The 12,068-nt window shown below is 37.1% G+C and overlaps 1 protein-coding gene across 2 annotated transcripts in view; it reads left to right on the plus strand.

The window, feature by feature from the left end:
- LOC306885526 (enhancer of filamentation 1-like) overlaps nt 1-11,270 on the plus strand; it is a 30,885-nt gene extending 19,615 nt beyond the window's left edge. Inside the window, exons 3-7 of one of the 2 annotated variants that reach the window (XM_079442105.1) lie at nt 4,038-4,136; nt 4,213-4,344; nt 6,787-7,893; nt 9,018-9,107; nt 9,941-11,270. In XM_079442105.1, the coding sequence (XP_079298231.1) occupies nt 4,038-4,136; nt 4,213-4,344; nt 6,787-7,893; nt 9,018-9,107; nt 9,941-10,495 (1,983 nt within the window). In that variant the 3' untranslated portion in view covers nt 10,496-11,270. The remainder of the gene's footprint in view (nt 1-4,037; nt 4,137-4,212; nt 4,345-6,786; nt 7,894-9,017; nt 9,108-9,940) is intronic. The other variant, XM_079442104.1, reaches the window with a different exon arrangement.
- The last annotated feature ends 798 nt before the right edge of the window (nt 11,271-12,068 follow it).

Genomic DNA, 12,068 nt, shown 5'->3' on the forward strand with positions numbered 1-12,068 from the left:
TTGTTGGACGCATAGGCAGGTCACATGCCACCGCACCCTTCTGTGGAAAAGTTATCAAAAGGTAGTAGAGCATTATTTATGTGACTCACACTTGCTAGTAGCAACTAGATTTGACATCTTCATTTCTATTACGCATGATCTATTTAATAATATTAATACATTTATAATTTTATAATATTTAATACAAAATATAAATACTTTTTTATCAATATTTATATTTATTAAAAAGATGACTAATATATATTTAAAACTTAATTGTATTGGTTCAAATATAATATAAAACAGGCTAATATAATGCAATATAATATATTTTTATGTAATAATAATGTAATTTTACATATGCACACACAGATATAAACTTATATTTTATTTAATAAATTTTATATTTATTTGTATTTAAATGTAAATATTCACAGTAAATATACTGTGTATATATATATATGTGTATGTATATATATATTTAATTGTGTTTATACAAATATATTTAGTTTAAATAAACTAAAATGAATAAATTGAATATTTAAATATGCATATTATATAATTTTGTATATATTAATATTAAATATTCATGTTATTTTTAAATTAAATATGCATTTCATTTTTAACTTGTGTAATTTATTTTTATACATTTGTACAAACACATTAAATTATTTTAAATAAAAAAATTAAGTAATTTTAAATATAGATTAGGTGTGAAGTTGTTTCGCCTGTTTTTAGTTTGGTTGTGTCATAAGCCCCTGTGATCTGACCCAGAAGAAATGTCTTGACCCCTTTAGTGTGAGACACATGGCTGTGTTTTCCCTCCTGCAGAGATAACAGGAAATGCTCAGTGGAGAGGTAACTTATTTCCCCGTGCCCACTGGACTCTTTCAGCACAATTTATTTCAGTTTACCTCCTCGTCTTCCTTATTTCAAGTCAAAAATATTTTTTTTGCTGCCGCCCACTTGTTATTAATCAAACACAAACTGTTGAAATCAGGGTCATTGCATAATTGATGCATCTCATTTAAATAATCACCCCAACCCCGTCGTCTCAATGCGCATCTATAAATCACGGGGTGTGTTTGAATGCTTCCGTGTGATGTAAAATTAATTATGGCTCCTTGCATTACGTTAATACTCCTAAATTAGCAGGAAGTCTTTGTGCTTTTCAGTTTTATGGCCATCATGTGGGAGATCCCTGAGGATTTGACATTTAATTGCCTTCGTTGATGAGTTCGACTTATTAATAGGACGGAGCTTTTTCTGTCACAGGAACAGAACAGATGTAAAGGGACTGGAGAGAGAGAGAGACACAGCAGATCAAGATGGAAGATTACAGATGATTCTAGAGATTTGTTTTTTATTATTTTTATCCAGATGATCAACCAATTGATTTTCCAGCTCTATTTACTTGTCAAATGTGACTCAGAGCTGCTCAGTGAAGTCATTGTTTACTCAAACAGCTTTCGCCTAAATGCTGCATACCGAAAACTGAGGCTGGTGAGAAAACACGCTTATGTCATGCTGCTTTTTCAGCGCTGTTATACTCCAAGGACAAAAAAAGAGGCTCCCGCAGCAATTAGGTCGGTCTCAGGTTCAAATGTGATCCGGTCTTAGTCACACACACCCAGCCAGGGTGTAACAGAATCCAGGGAAGGAGTCACCCGAGCCGGAAAAAATGTTTGCCTAGAGGTCACAATTCACACCTAACACTGCCACACATTTACTCATTTCCGATTAGATGCTCCAGGTGGCAAAGAAGTGATTTGGGTAATATAGGATAGATTTATATCTTATCATATTTTTTATTTTATTTTAATAGAGCATATAATATTAATGTAATATAATACATTAAATAAATTATAATATTATATTATATAATAAAATCTACAATATATGTGAAACCAGACTGATATATATCAAAATATATTAAGATTATAATATATTACATATTTAATAATAATAATATCTTATATATATATATAGTATACTATAAAATTTAATATAATTTATATCAAGATTATAATATAGATTTAATAATAGTAGTAATAATTATTATTATTCCTGATACTGTAATTAGGTAAGGGTGAATATCCTCAACATGCAAGTGTGAGATTGATCAGACCACTGACGTGTCCCATTCTCCATTTATTCCCACTTCATTTTCCCAGGATTTCTGGGAATTTATGACTGATGGGAACAAGCTGGGAGATCTGGGTAATTTGTGAACTATGCTGAACCTGGAGTTCCAAAATGCTGATTTATGAACAGGAATGTCATTGATGTGCACCTAAACTCACAGAGTAAAAATAAGAGTGTGACGGTCCCGCTTATGAAAACCATCTGGATGTTCCCATCTCTGGAACTCTATGTGTCTGGAGGGGGTGCTTTATATGAGTGCGAGTCATTGAAGAAAGACATTTTTCCAGTTTAACACAGTTTGGATAAATAGATAGTGGGCTTAGGAGTTCTCAACCTCACTTATGAAGATACCGCGGTTCATACCTCCTACATGCCACAATTATTGCGGAGCGAGAGAGAGCGAGTGATAGAGAGAGAACTAGAATAGAGAAAATTCTTCAAATTTCTACAAAGAGGCTTTGTTCCAAACCTTAGTGAGTTGACTACATAGGTTTTATACATTTATATATTATTTATAATTACTCTAAACAAAATTTGTTTTAGATAAATATATTTAAATGTTTTGTTATTATTTATATACAAAATAATACAATCATAATGCTATGAAATAATCACACACAGATTTTATATTAGACATTTTTGTGCTTAGAGATGAGAATCACTGTTTCTTTTAGTTCCTGCCTAGTAGAGTGTTCCAAATCAATCACTTGAGGTTTCAGTTCAGTTGGAAGGCAGCTGTCTATGTAGGTGGTAGACAGCAAGGCAGCCCACTAGGTTTTGGAACAGATCTAGAGTCTCTCAGGCAGGAAGCAGTATGGTTCCCATTTACGAGACCTGTCAGTGACCCGTGAGTGTTCTCGTGTGGTGACAGTGGTGTGTGGTGTATTAGCGTTTGGGACGAGGAGTAGGGCGGATTTTGGAGAAGAACAAATGGAGACCAAGTACATTCCAATGATGCTTTTGTCTGTCTGAAGCAGAAGACGGATGTGGAGCATAAAAGATGGAAAGAAAACTGGATGAATATAGAGAGAACTGATAGATTAAAAGCGTACAAGATGACACAAATATTGTTTGGAATGGATGAGGCATGCACCCCAGATCACCCCATTAGCGTCTCTGTTTGCAGTTGCATTAATCTAGTCTCGTACACAATGCACCATATTTTCACCACAGCCATTTTGCATGTTTCTGCAATATGTTGTGGCTGAACAACAACAGTGTTTTGTGATTAAAATGTTAGCTTAAATGAGGCATAATTATTCACTATATTAGAAATATTAATTATAAATATATATATAAAGTGATTTTTCTCATCACTAATCATTTATTATTATTATTACTATGCACTAAAGATTATATATATATATATACTGTATATATATCCTGAACTTGTAACCTGAAGGTTGCGGGTTCGAACCTCACTCCACCCTCAATACCACGACTGAGGTGAGACCCTTGAGCAAGGCACCGAACCCCCAACTGCTCCCTGGGCACCGCAGCAATGGCTGTCCACTGCTCCGGATGTATGTTCACTACTGTGTGTACACTTGGATGGGTTAAATGCAGAGCACAAATTCTGAGTATGGGTCACCATACTTGGCCACACACCACTTCCCTTTTTTTTTTGTGAAGTTGTGGCCTAATGGTAGAGATTCGGACTTGTAATCCAAAGGTTGCAGTTTCGAGTCTCGGGCCAGCAGGGATTAGGTGGGGGGAGTGAATGTACAGCGCTCTCTCCACCCTTGTGTTCACGGTGTGTGTGTGTTCACTGCTGTGTGTGTGCACTTTAGATGGGATAAATGCAGAGCACGAATTCAGAGTATGGGTCGCCATACTTGGCCATATGTCACGTTACTTTAAGAAAACCCTTTAATTTTTTGGCTCCAACTTTAACATATGTATTCTTGTTTCAGGTGGTGACCCCGATCCGGGTAGGGCAAACATACGCTTACGGTCCTGCGTCAGATTCATCTCATGACCTCTATGATGTTCCACCAATTCGTCAACAGGGGGTGAGTGTCACTGTCAATAGCACGTACTCATGTAGATGTCTGCATACATGTATTTATATTTTAAACACCCACACAGGTGTACGATATTCCGGCGAGCAAACAAACTGGACAGAACGGTATCCCCAGAGCCCAGGGCCTCTACGACACCCCCCCTTCCCAGGACCTGCGATCAAAAGGACTGTATGACATACCGCCAACGTCACAAGGGGTATGATAATCCTTATATTCATTTATTAATTAATATTCATTATGATGTCATGATAAATTAGCACATGCAAATTAGGATTTATTTAAAATGTTAGCATAATTTATCCCACATTGTTTGTGCTACAAAATCTGGTGGTCGATAAATTCGAGTTTGCTTCAAAATTATTGATGCAAACAGTCAAATGTGCCAAAAAGAATAATGAAAATATATTTATAAGCTACCCAGTATTTATTTTAGTATCACTTAGATACTATTATTGTTTTTTATTTTAAGTTAGCTTTAATTTTGTTTTCTATATAGTATATATATTTATTTTTCTATATAGTTTAATTTTTAGTTTTTAGTTCAGTTTTAATTATTTCAGTACTATTAGTACAGTTTAGTCTTAGCTAATATAGTTAAACTAAATAAAAATGAGAAATACTGCCTTTGCAACTAGCTGAAAAAGTATGTATATGTATATTTTATGTTTAATTAAATGTTTATCAAGTTACAAAAAAAATGTATTGCTTTCGTTTTAGTTAAGTATAATAACCCTGATGCAGCCCTTGTTCTTTGTCTTGTAACCAAACGCTATTATTTCCCAGAAATTTTACAAAGAAATGAATACTCTGATTTTTATTACTTTCCCCTGGTTAGCAAATTAAAGCCTAGCTTGCCAGTAATGTTGGAGTCAAACTCAGAGTAGTGCTCTTAACTCTGCAAGGAGGTCAATACAGAAATAATTGTGCTGAAGCCCCGCTTATGTTTCACCGCTGCTCCTGGCGTAATGTGGCGCAGCGCCTCGAGTTTGTTTGAAATAAACTGGATGTATGTGGAAGCCTATTATTAGAGTCGTATTTAATTAGGGTTTGAGGAAACCCGGACTCACTTTGAAAGATAGATTCTACACTTGACAGAAATCACTTACAGGCTGCTGCGTTTATTTATTGACCTGTTGGCACGCCCCATGTACTCCCATTACGCTGTCAGGTCAGTGTCAATGCCAGGTTTTATCCTTTAGCTGGATGGCAGGATTTTCCATGCTATTTAGATCTTCCATGAAATGCAGAACTGGACTTATTAGACTGTCAGTGACTCAAACTTGGTGCTTATTAGTGTTGTCAAGATATTGAGATTTCCACTTTTGATGCAATACTTGAAAAATATTATTATGCGATACTATTTCATGGCCTAATGGTGACTTAATGGTTAGAGTCGGACTCATAACCCAAAGGTGGGGGCAGTGAATATACAGCGCTCTCTTCCACTTTCAATACCACGACTGAGGTACCCTTGAGCAAGGCACTGAACCCCCAACTGTTCCCCGGGCGCCGCAGCATAAATGGCTGCCCACTGCTCTGGGCGTGTGTTCACTGCTGTGTGTGTGCACTTAGGATGGGTTAAATACAGAGCACAAATTCCGAGTATGGGTTACCATACTTGGCCACGTCACGTCACTTTCACTTTTTATTTTCAATAACACAGGGAAAAGTTACACAATATTAAAGGCATAAAATAAACAGTATCTAAATTAATTTACTACTGACCATTGAAATAAAAATGTTAATAATGATTATAACAACGTAATTGTGGCAAAATGCATCATTTGTGAAATGATTCAAATTTAGCTGTAAAGCAGCATAAAAGGCAATAGTGTCATTATTCAGCTCAGTTTAGTTCAGTGTTGATTAAATTTTTATTTAACAATGTTGTAAAGTTTATCAATTATGAAACAAGTTGATTCATCTGTAAAACAGCTTTAAGGCCATTGCACACACATCTGAAATTTTTGCATGCGTTTTTCATTTTTTTCATATTCCTCATACTTTCCTATCAAAATGCATGCTACAGATGCAAAAACGCATAAAATGGAACCTGATCCGAATTTTTTGATGACGGACGAAAGTTTTGGAGGCAGAGTGTAAACGGGATTGACACAACGTGAGGTCGTATTTATTTCTTAACATGCTAAAATTTTAGACTCCGTGTGCAATGACCTTTACAAAAGCCAAGTATGCTGTTTAGTTCAAGTCACTGTTGTTTCAATTAAGTTCAATAAGTGTCAATGCTGCAAAATGAATCAATTATGAAACGATTCCAAAGGCAGCTCTACAGAAGACAGTGTAATTATCCAACACAATTAGGTTCAAGCTTTTGTTCTCATCCAGTAGTGTCAGTGAAGTCGATCAAAACATTTTCCGAATATTAATTGTCTTCTAGATGAGATGGTGTAATAAAACCGAGCAATGTCATAGTAAAATGGACCCCCACTGAGCAAGACAAAGGCGACAGTGGCAAGAAACCAAAAATTTGTTGCCAGTATAGGTGTATCAATACTGCAGAAAATGAGTGCTTAATCCATTTCAAATATTCAAAATTGATATACAATTGATATTTTTGGCAACACTAGTTCTTATAAGCACATGTACTTCATGTTTAACCAAACTCTCTTTTCTGCAGGTATACTCCACGCCACCTTGTAAGAATAACATTGCACAAGACGAAGGGAATTACGACGTTCCACAGCCTTCGAAGCACAAGCAAGAAGGTATATATGACGTTCCACCACCGTCACTCTCCAAAGCTTCCCCATGCTCCAACTACGACTTCCCATCCAGCTCTGAGCCGATGTCCCGAAAGGGCATGAACGACAGCGCTGGCATCTACGACGTTCCCGCCAGCCAACTGGCAACAGGTGGATCTCAGGACTTGTACGATATTCCACGTGGAGTGCCGCAGAATCGACACGCTTCTTCTGAAAGAGACAGAAATAAATCAGTTTACGATATTCCACCAGGAGATTCTCGGTTACTCGGTGACGTGACCGAATGCGTCAACCGCTTGTCGTTTTCCAGCACAGGAAGCACTCGCAGTAGTATGTCGACTTCCTCTTCTTCTGCCGGATCGCCCGCCGAGGGTCGGCTAGCGTTGGATCTAGACTCTGCGGTCCAGAGGTTGAGTCGTCTCCAGCAAGGTCTGGAGTCTTCGGTTTGTGCACTGCAAACTCTTGCGGCATCGCCTCACTGGCGAACGTACAGCTTCATGGAGCGTCACACCAATGAGGTCCGCGTTTTATTGGAGCGCGTCAAGTGTGCGCTCACAGATTTTCTCGTATTTGGCCGTGGAGCGGCTGTGAACGCCACCACATTGTCCGATCCAGGATTGCATGCCAAGTTGCGACGCCAATTGCAACGTCTAGAAGATTCCCATCAGATTCTTCAACAAACACACCAAACTTTAGAAAACAATTGCTGGGCGCTTAATATCCTAGTAACGGGTGCCAAGCATCAGAACAAGAGTGACGAACTGGAACGTTTTGTAATGGTATCGCGGACGGTGCCTGACGATGCCAAGCAGCTGGCTTCAACAATAGGGGGCACCGCGGAGCTACTTTTCCGAAGAGCACCAAAAGAGGGCATCGTTCACCCTTTTAATTGCACCCCAAAGGAGGATGACAGCTACAGAGCCCAGACCAAACCTTTCCCCGTATCTCATGACAAAGCAAACATGAACAGCGAGAAGTGTGTTAAAAGCTGGATGGAAGACTATGACTACGTCCACCTACAGGTGAGAATCATATCTACCTATCTATCTATCCATCCATCCATCCATCAAAGCAGATTGTCTTTGAAGAGAAATTAACAGGGATTTAACAGGAATGTATGCTTATTTTTTGGGAGTTGGCACTAAAAAAACTCATTAACATAAAACATTAACATTTTTATTATAGAAAAACTTTTACTTCAAAATTTGAATTATTTATTCACCCTCATTTATAACTCATTCCCCCGGTTTCACAGACAAGGCTTAAGCCTAGTCCTAGACTAAAATGTAAGTCTAAGCCGTTTCAAATGAAAGAAACTTGCACTGACTGATCTTATAATACATCAGTGCCTTTGTTTTGTCTCAAGATGCACACCAGTAATGTTTTTTTCTAAGGCATGTTTTTAAAAAGTACTTAAATGTCCTAATTGAACTATGGCCTAAACCTGGCTTAGGCTAAGCCCTGTCTGTGAAACCGGGTCATAGACTTTCAGTACTAACTTTAATTCATTTTAATTAAACAATTTTAACGAAATTTTATTTTACATTTTATTTTAAGAGTAAATTCATGGAGAACTATTGCATTTCTCAACTGTTTAATGTGATATTAGCGTTGTTTGCCAAGTCAATATTCAGTTTTGCTATTGTTCATGTTTTTGTGACTGGACTTTTACGATGTTTGCATAGCAGACGACACATGAAACAAAAATAAAATTAATGTAAAAACAAAAATGAATGCTACAAAATAAGGCCTGCAGCACAAAACTGCAACTGAAAAACAGTCCATCCGCTTCAGTCTGTCATCTGGATGCAGAGATTAGGAATGAGATCCCTTACATTTCAGAATGTAGAAAGTGACATGCTGTTGGGATAAAAATCTAAGCATGTACTTCAATCTCATGCAAAGGGCTAAAAGATGATAGTTTAGATGCTGCCAGAACAGGGTTTTGAAGAAAACAAAAAGAGAAGATTGCTTATTCAAATTCAGCTCACTAGACAAATAAAGACAGACTTTCTAATTTGAATTAAAAAGGGATTAGTTTAATACCACAGTGGCCTTTGGCTGCTCACTGGGGCATTGAGAAGCTAGTTTCTGCTTTGAAACTAATTGTTTCGACTTGCTGACTGACCTTTTGTTATTTTTGCAGGGAAAAGATGAATTTGAACGTCAACAGAAGGAACTTTTAGAGAAGGAGAACATCACCAAACAAAGCAAAGTCCAACTCGAACAAGAACAGGTAAATGGCACATGCACATAAACGTCATCAGCTTGTGCATCAGTCATCAATGAACAGGGAAGTAGCTTATAATTAATACAGAAATACAGAGTGACAGATGCTTTATCAACCTCAGAATGGATATAAGAATAGAAGAATATGACTTCAGTTGTGAACACATTAGGTGAAAGAACAGGGTAGTGAAACCATTTGTTTTCTTCACATATCAGGAATAAATGACTCATCACAAGTGAAAGGCTTTTGTTGACCAAGTCAGTTAATAACTGCATCATATGAGATGTTAGGGCGTCCATATGTTCACCATATATACTATAACAGCCTCACAGGTGCAGATCTCAACTCTCTTCTAGCACAAACAATATATAAACTATAACATATTTACACATTCTTCTTGTTTTAAAACTGTGTGTCAAAATCAGGCAAACAAATTATTTTAAATATTTTAAGGTTCTTTCCCCCCCCCCCCCCCCCCCCAAAGATTAGTTAGATGGACACGAACTACATGAGATATCTTCAATATAGCTCTAGTATTTTGTTTATATATATATATATATATATATATATATATATATATATATTATTAGTAGTGATAGTTCAATTTAATTAATCACGATTAATCACATCCAAAATAAAAGCTTTCGTTTACATTATATATGTATGTGCACTGTGTGTGTGTGTGTGTGTGTATATATATATATATATTTATATATTTATTTTCATTTCATTATTTAAAAAGGTCCACCGGAAAATATATGCACTATTTTTCTGCATTTTTATGATAATGATCATTTTTAAATAGTTCTAACTCCGAATTTCTTTCTCCCACTTAACAGCTGAACCAGTTCAAACAGCTCGAACAGGAAGTGATCAAACCTGTAGAGAATGACATCACCAAATGGATCTCCCACCAACATTCAACAGGCTCCTCCCCCTCCTCCTCAGACTCCTCCTCTAATTTCTCCATGGGAGGCGGAGCGCCGATGTGTTTGCGTGATCGCCAACTGTTGGGTTTTTATGCAGAACAATGCGAACAGCACTTTGTGACACTGTTGAATGCGGTAGACGCATTTTTTGGCTGCGTAAAGGCCGGGCAACCTCCACGAATCTTCGTTGCGCATGGCAAGTTTGTCATTCTGAGTGCCCACAAACTTGTGTTTATCGGGGACACGCTATCGAGACAAGCCTCAGCGGTTGAAGTGGCGAATCGCGTCATGAACTTAAGCAACATGCTGTGCGAGATGCTAAAGACAGTCGTGGGCGCCACCAAAATAGCAGCCCTTCACTATCCCAACACGGCCGCTGTACAGGAAATGGTAGATCGCGTGACGGACCTCTCGCACTTGGCACAACAATTTAAAGTGCAGCTCTCGCAGATGGCGGGATTGTGATGCCATCAGCATGATGTCACTAACTTCTGAACAAAGACTGTCATTTTAACATATATATATATATACTCCTATAGATGCATCACTGAAAGTTGTCTTTTGTAAATAGTCCTGCTTTCTGTAAATATTTGGCTCTATATTTTGTGTAGATTTGTTTTATATAATAATAATAATATTAACTGTATGAATAGAAATGATTGAGACTTGCATTTGTAGAGTGACCGTTAACATTCCTGATCGTTTTGTGTGTTAGGCACCTTACAAGTTGTCCTTAACTGCTAATTATTATGTATTGCTGAACACCAGAACCTACAAAATGGAAATAGTTTGTTTTGAAAATGTGCTGTATTGTGTGACGCACTCTGCCGAGAGAACGGTATGAACAAAGTAAAATATTTCTGTCTTTTCTATAGAAATGGAGTTTCACTTGTTTTTGTTTGAACATTGTGGTAGGGAAATCTCACAAAAAATGTGTTCCAGGTCATATTTTACCCCAAAATCAAAAATAAATTAAATTTTGTTGATGCTTGCTTTAGAATCATTAATATTTTTTGCATTGTGGCATTTTTTTTTTTTACAATTAAACCCTTTTCCTCCTGTTTTTATTCTTGTTTATATATATTCTTATACAATATATATTTTTACATCATGGCAGTATTTGTTTTACTACTTTTATGCTAATTAAAAAAAAATACTGAATTACAGTATTTTATTACAGAAAATATTTGTGCTTTTATTAAAATGTCACAATGCAATAAAAAAAAAATCTCAATGCAGCTAAAAATATTTTTTCTTTGCACAAAATGTTTCTTTTTGTGGTTAAATGTGGCCCAAACGTGTTTTCGTGAGATTCTGATATCGCAGCATAGCTAACCAAGTAGACCATGTTAAATGAACGTGAAATCTGGCAGAAGCGAGGAAGACGTTTTCCCAAGAGCTTTCACCCCTCCATTAACATAACTCAATGTCCCACCGATCCATAATTCCCAAAGTATTATCAGATGATCCAATTGGACAGATATAATCTGAAAAAAAAGACCTTAGATGGATGTGAGCGTCCCAAACCATCTCTTTGGACCTTGGTGACTAATACTTTCCATTCCAGGCTGTAATGAAATGAGCATGTATCATGGCTCATGTGGGTTAGCGGTGATGATGTGAGGCCATGCTAAGGGGATTGAAGAGTAAGTCGAGAAAGGCCTGAACAGAGTGCCACACCATATTATCATTAACATTAACCTGCTGGAACATTCGGAGCACCACATGTCTGCCCAATCTAATTTGGTAGGTTTTTTATTTTGCCATCTCATCTAAAAGGCCTTAAAATATGGGTAATTTGGCTTATTCTCATCTAACAATGTTTTTAACAGATGCTCATGATGATTTAGCGTGTGGCCTGCGATGAGATGAAGGACATTAGCTCATGCAGCAGGTGCTCTGCGGCTCAGTGCAGCTGTGCACCAGTTTCACCAACCATTACCAGTGCCTAATGGGCAAATTTTTGATGGATCATTCCCTGCACATTGCAGGCACATAAGAGAGACATTTGGTACCTACAGCAGCATTATATTGTGTT

Source organism: Barbus barbus (assembly GCF_936440315.1).
Source record: "Barbus barbus genome assembly, chromosome: 19".
Classification (NCBI taxonomy): domain Eukaryota; kingdom Metazoa; phylum Chordata; class Actinopteri; order Cypriniformes; family Cyprinidae; genus Barbus; species Barbus barbus.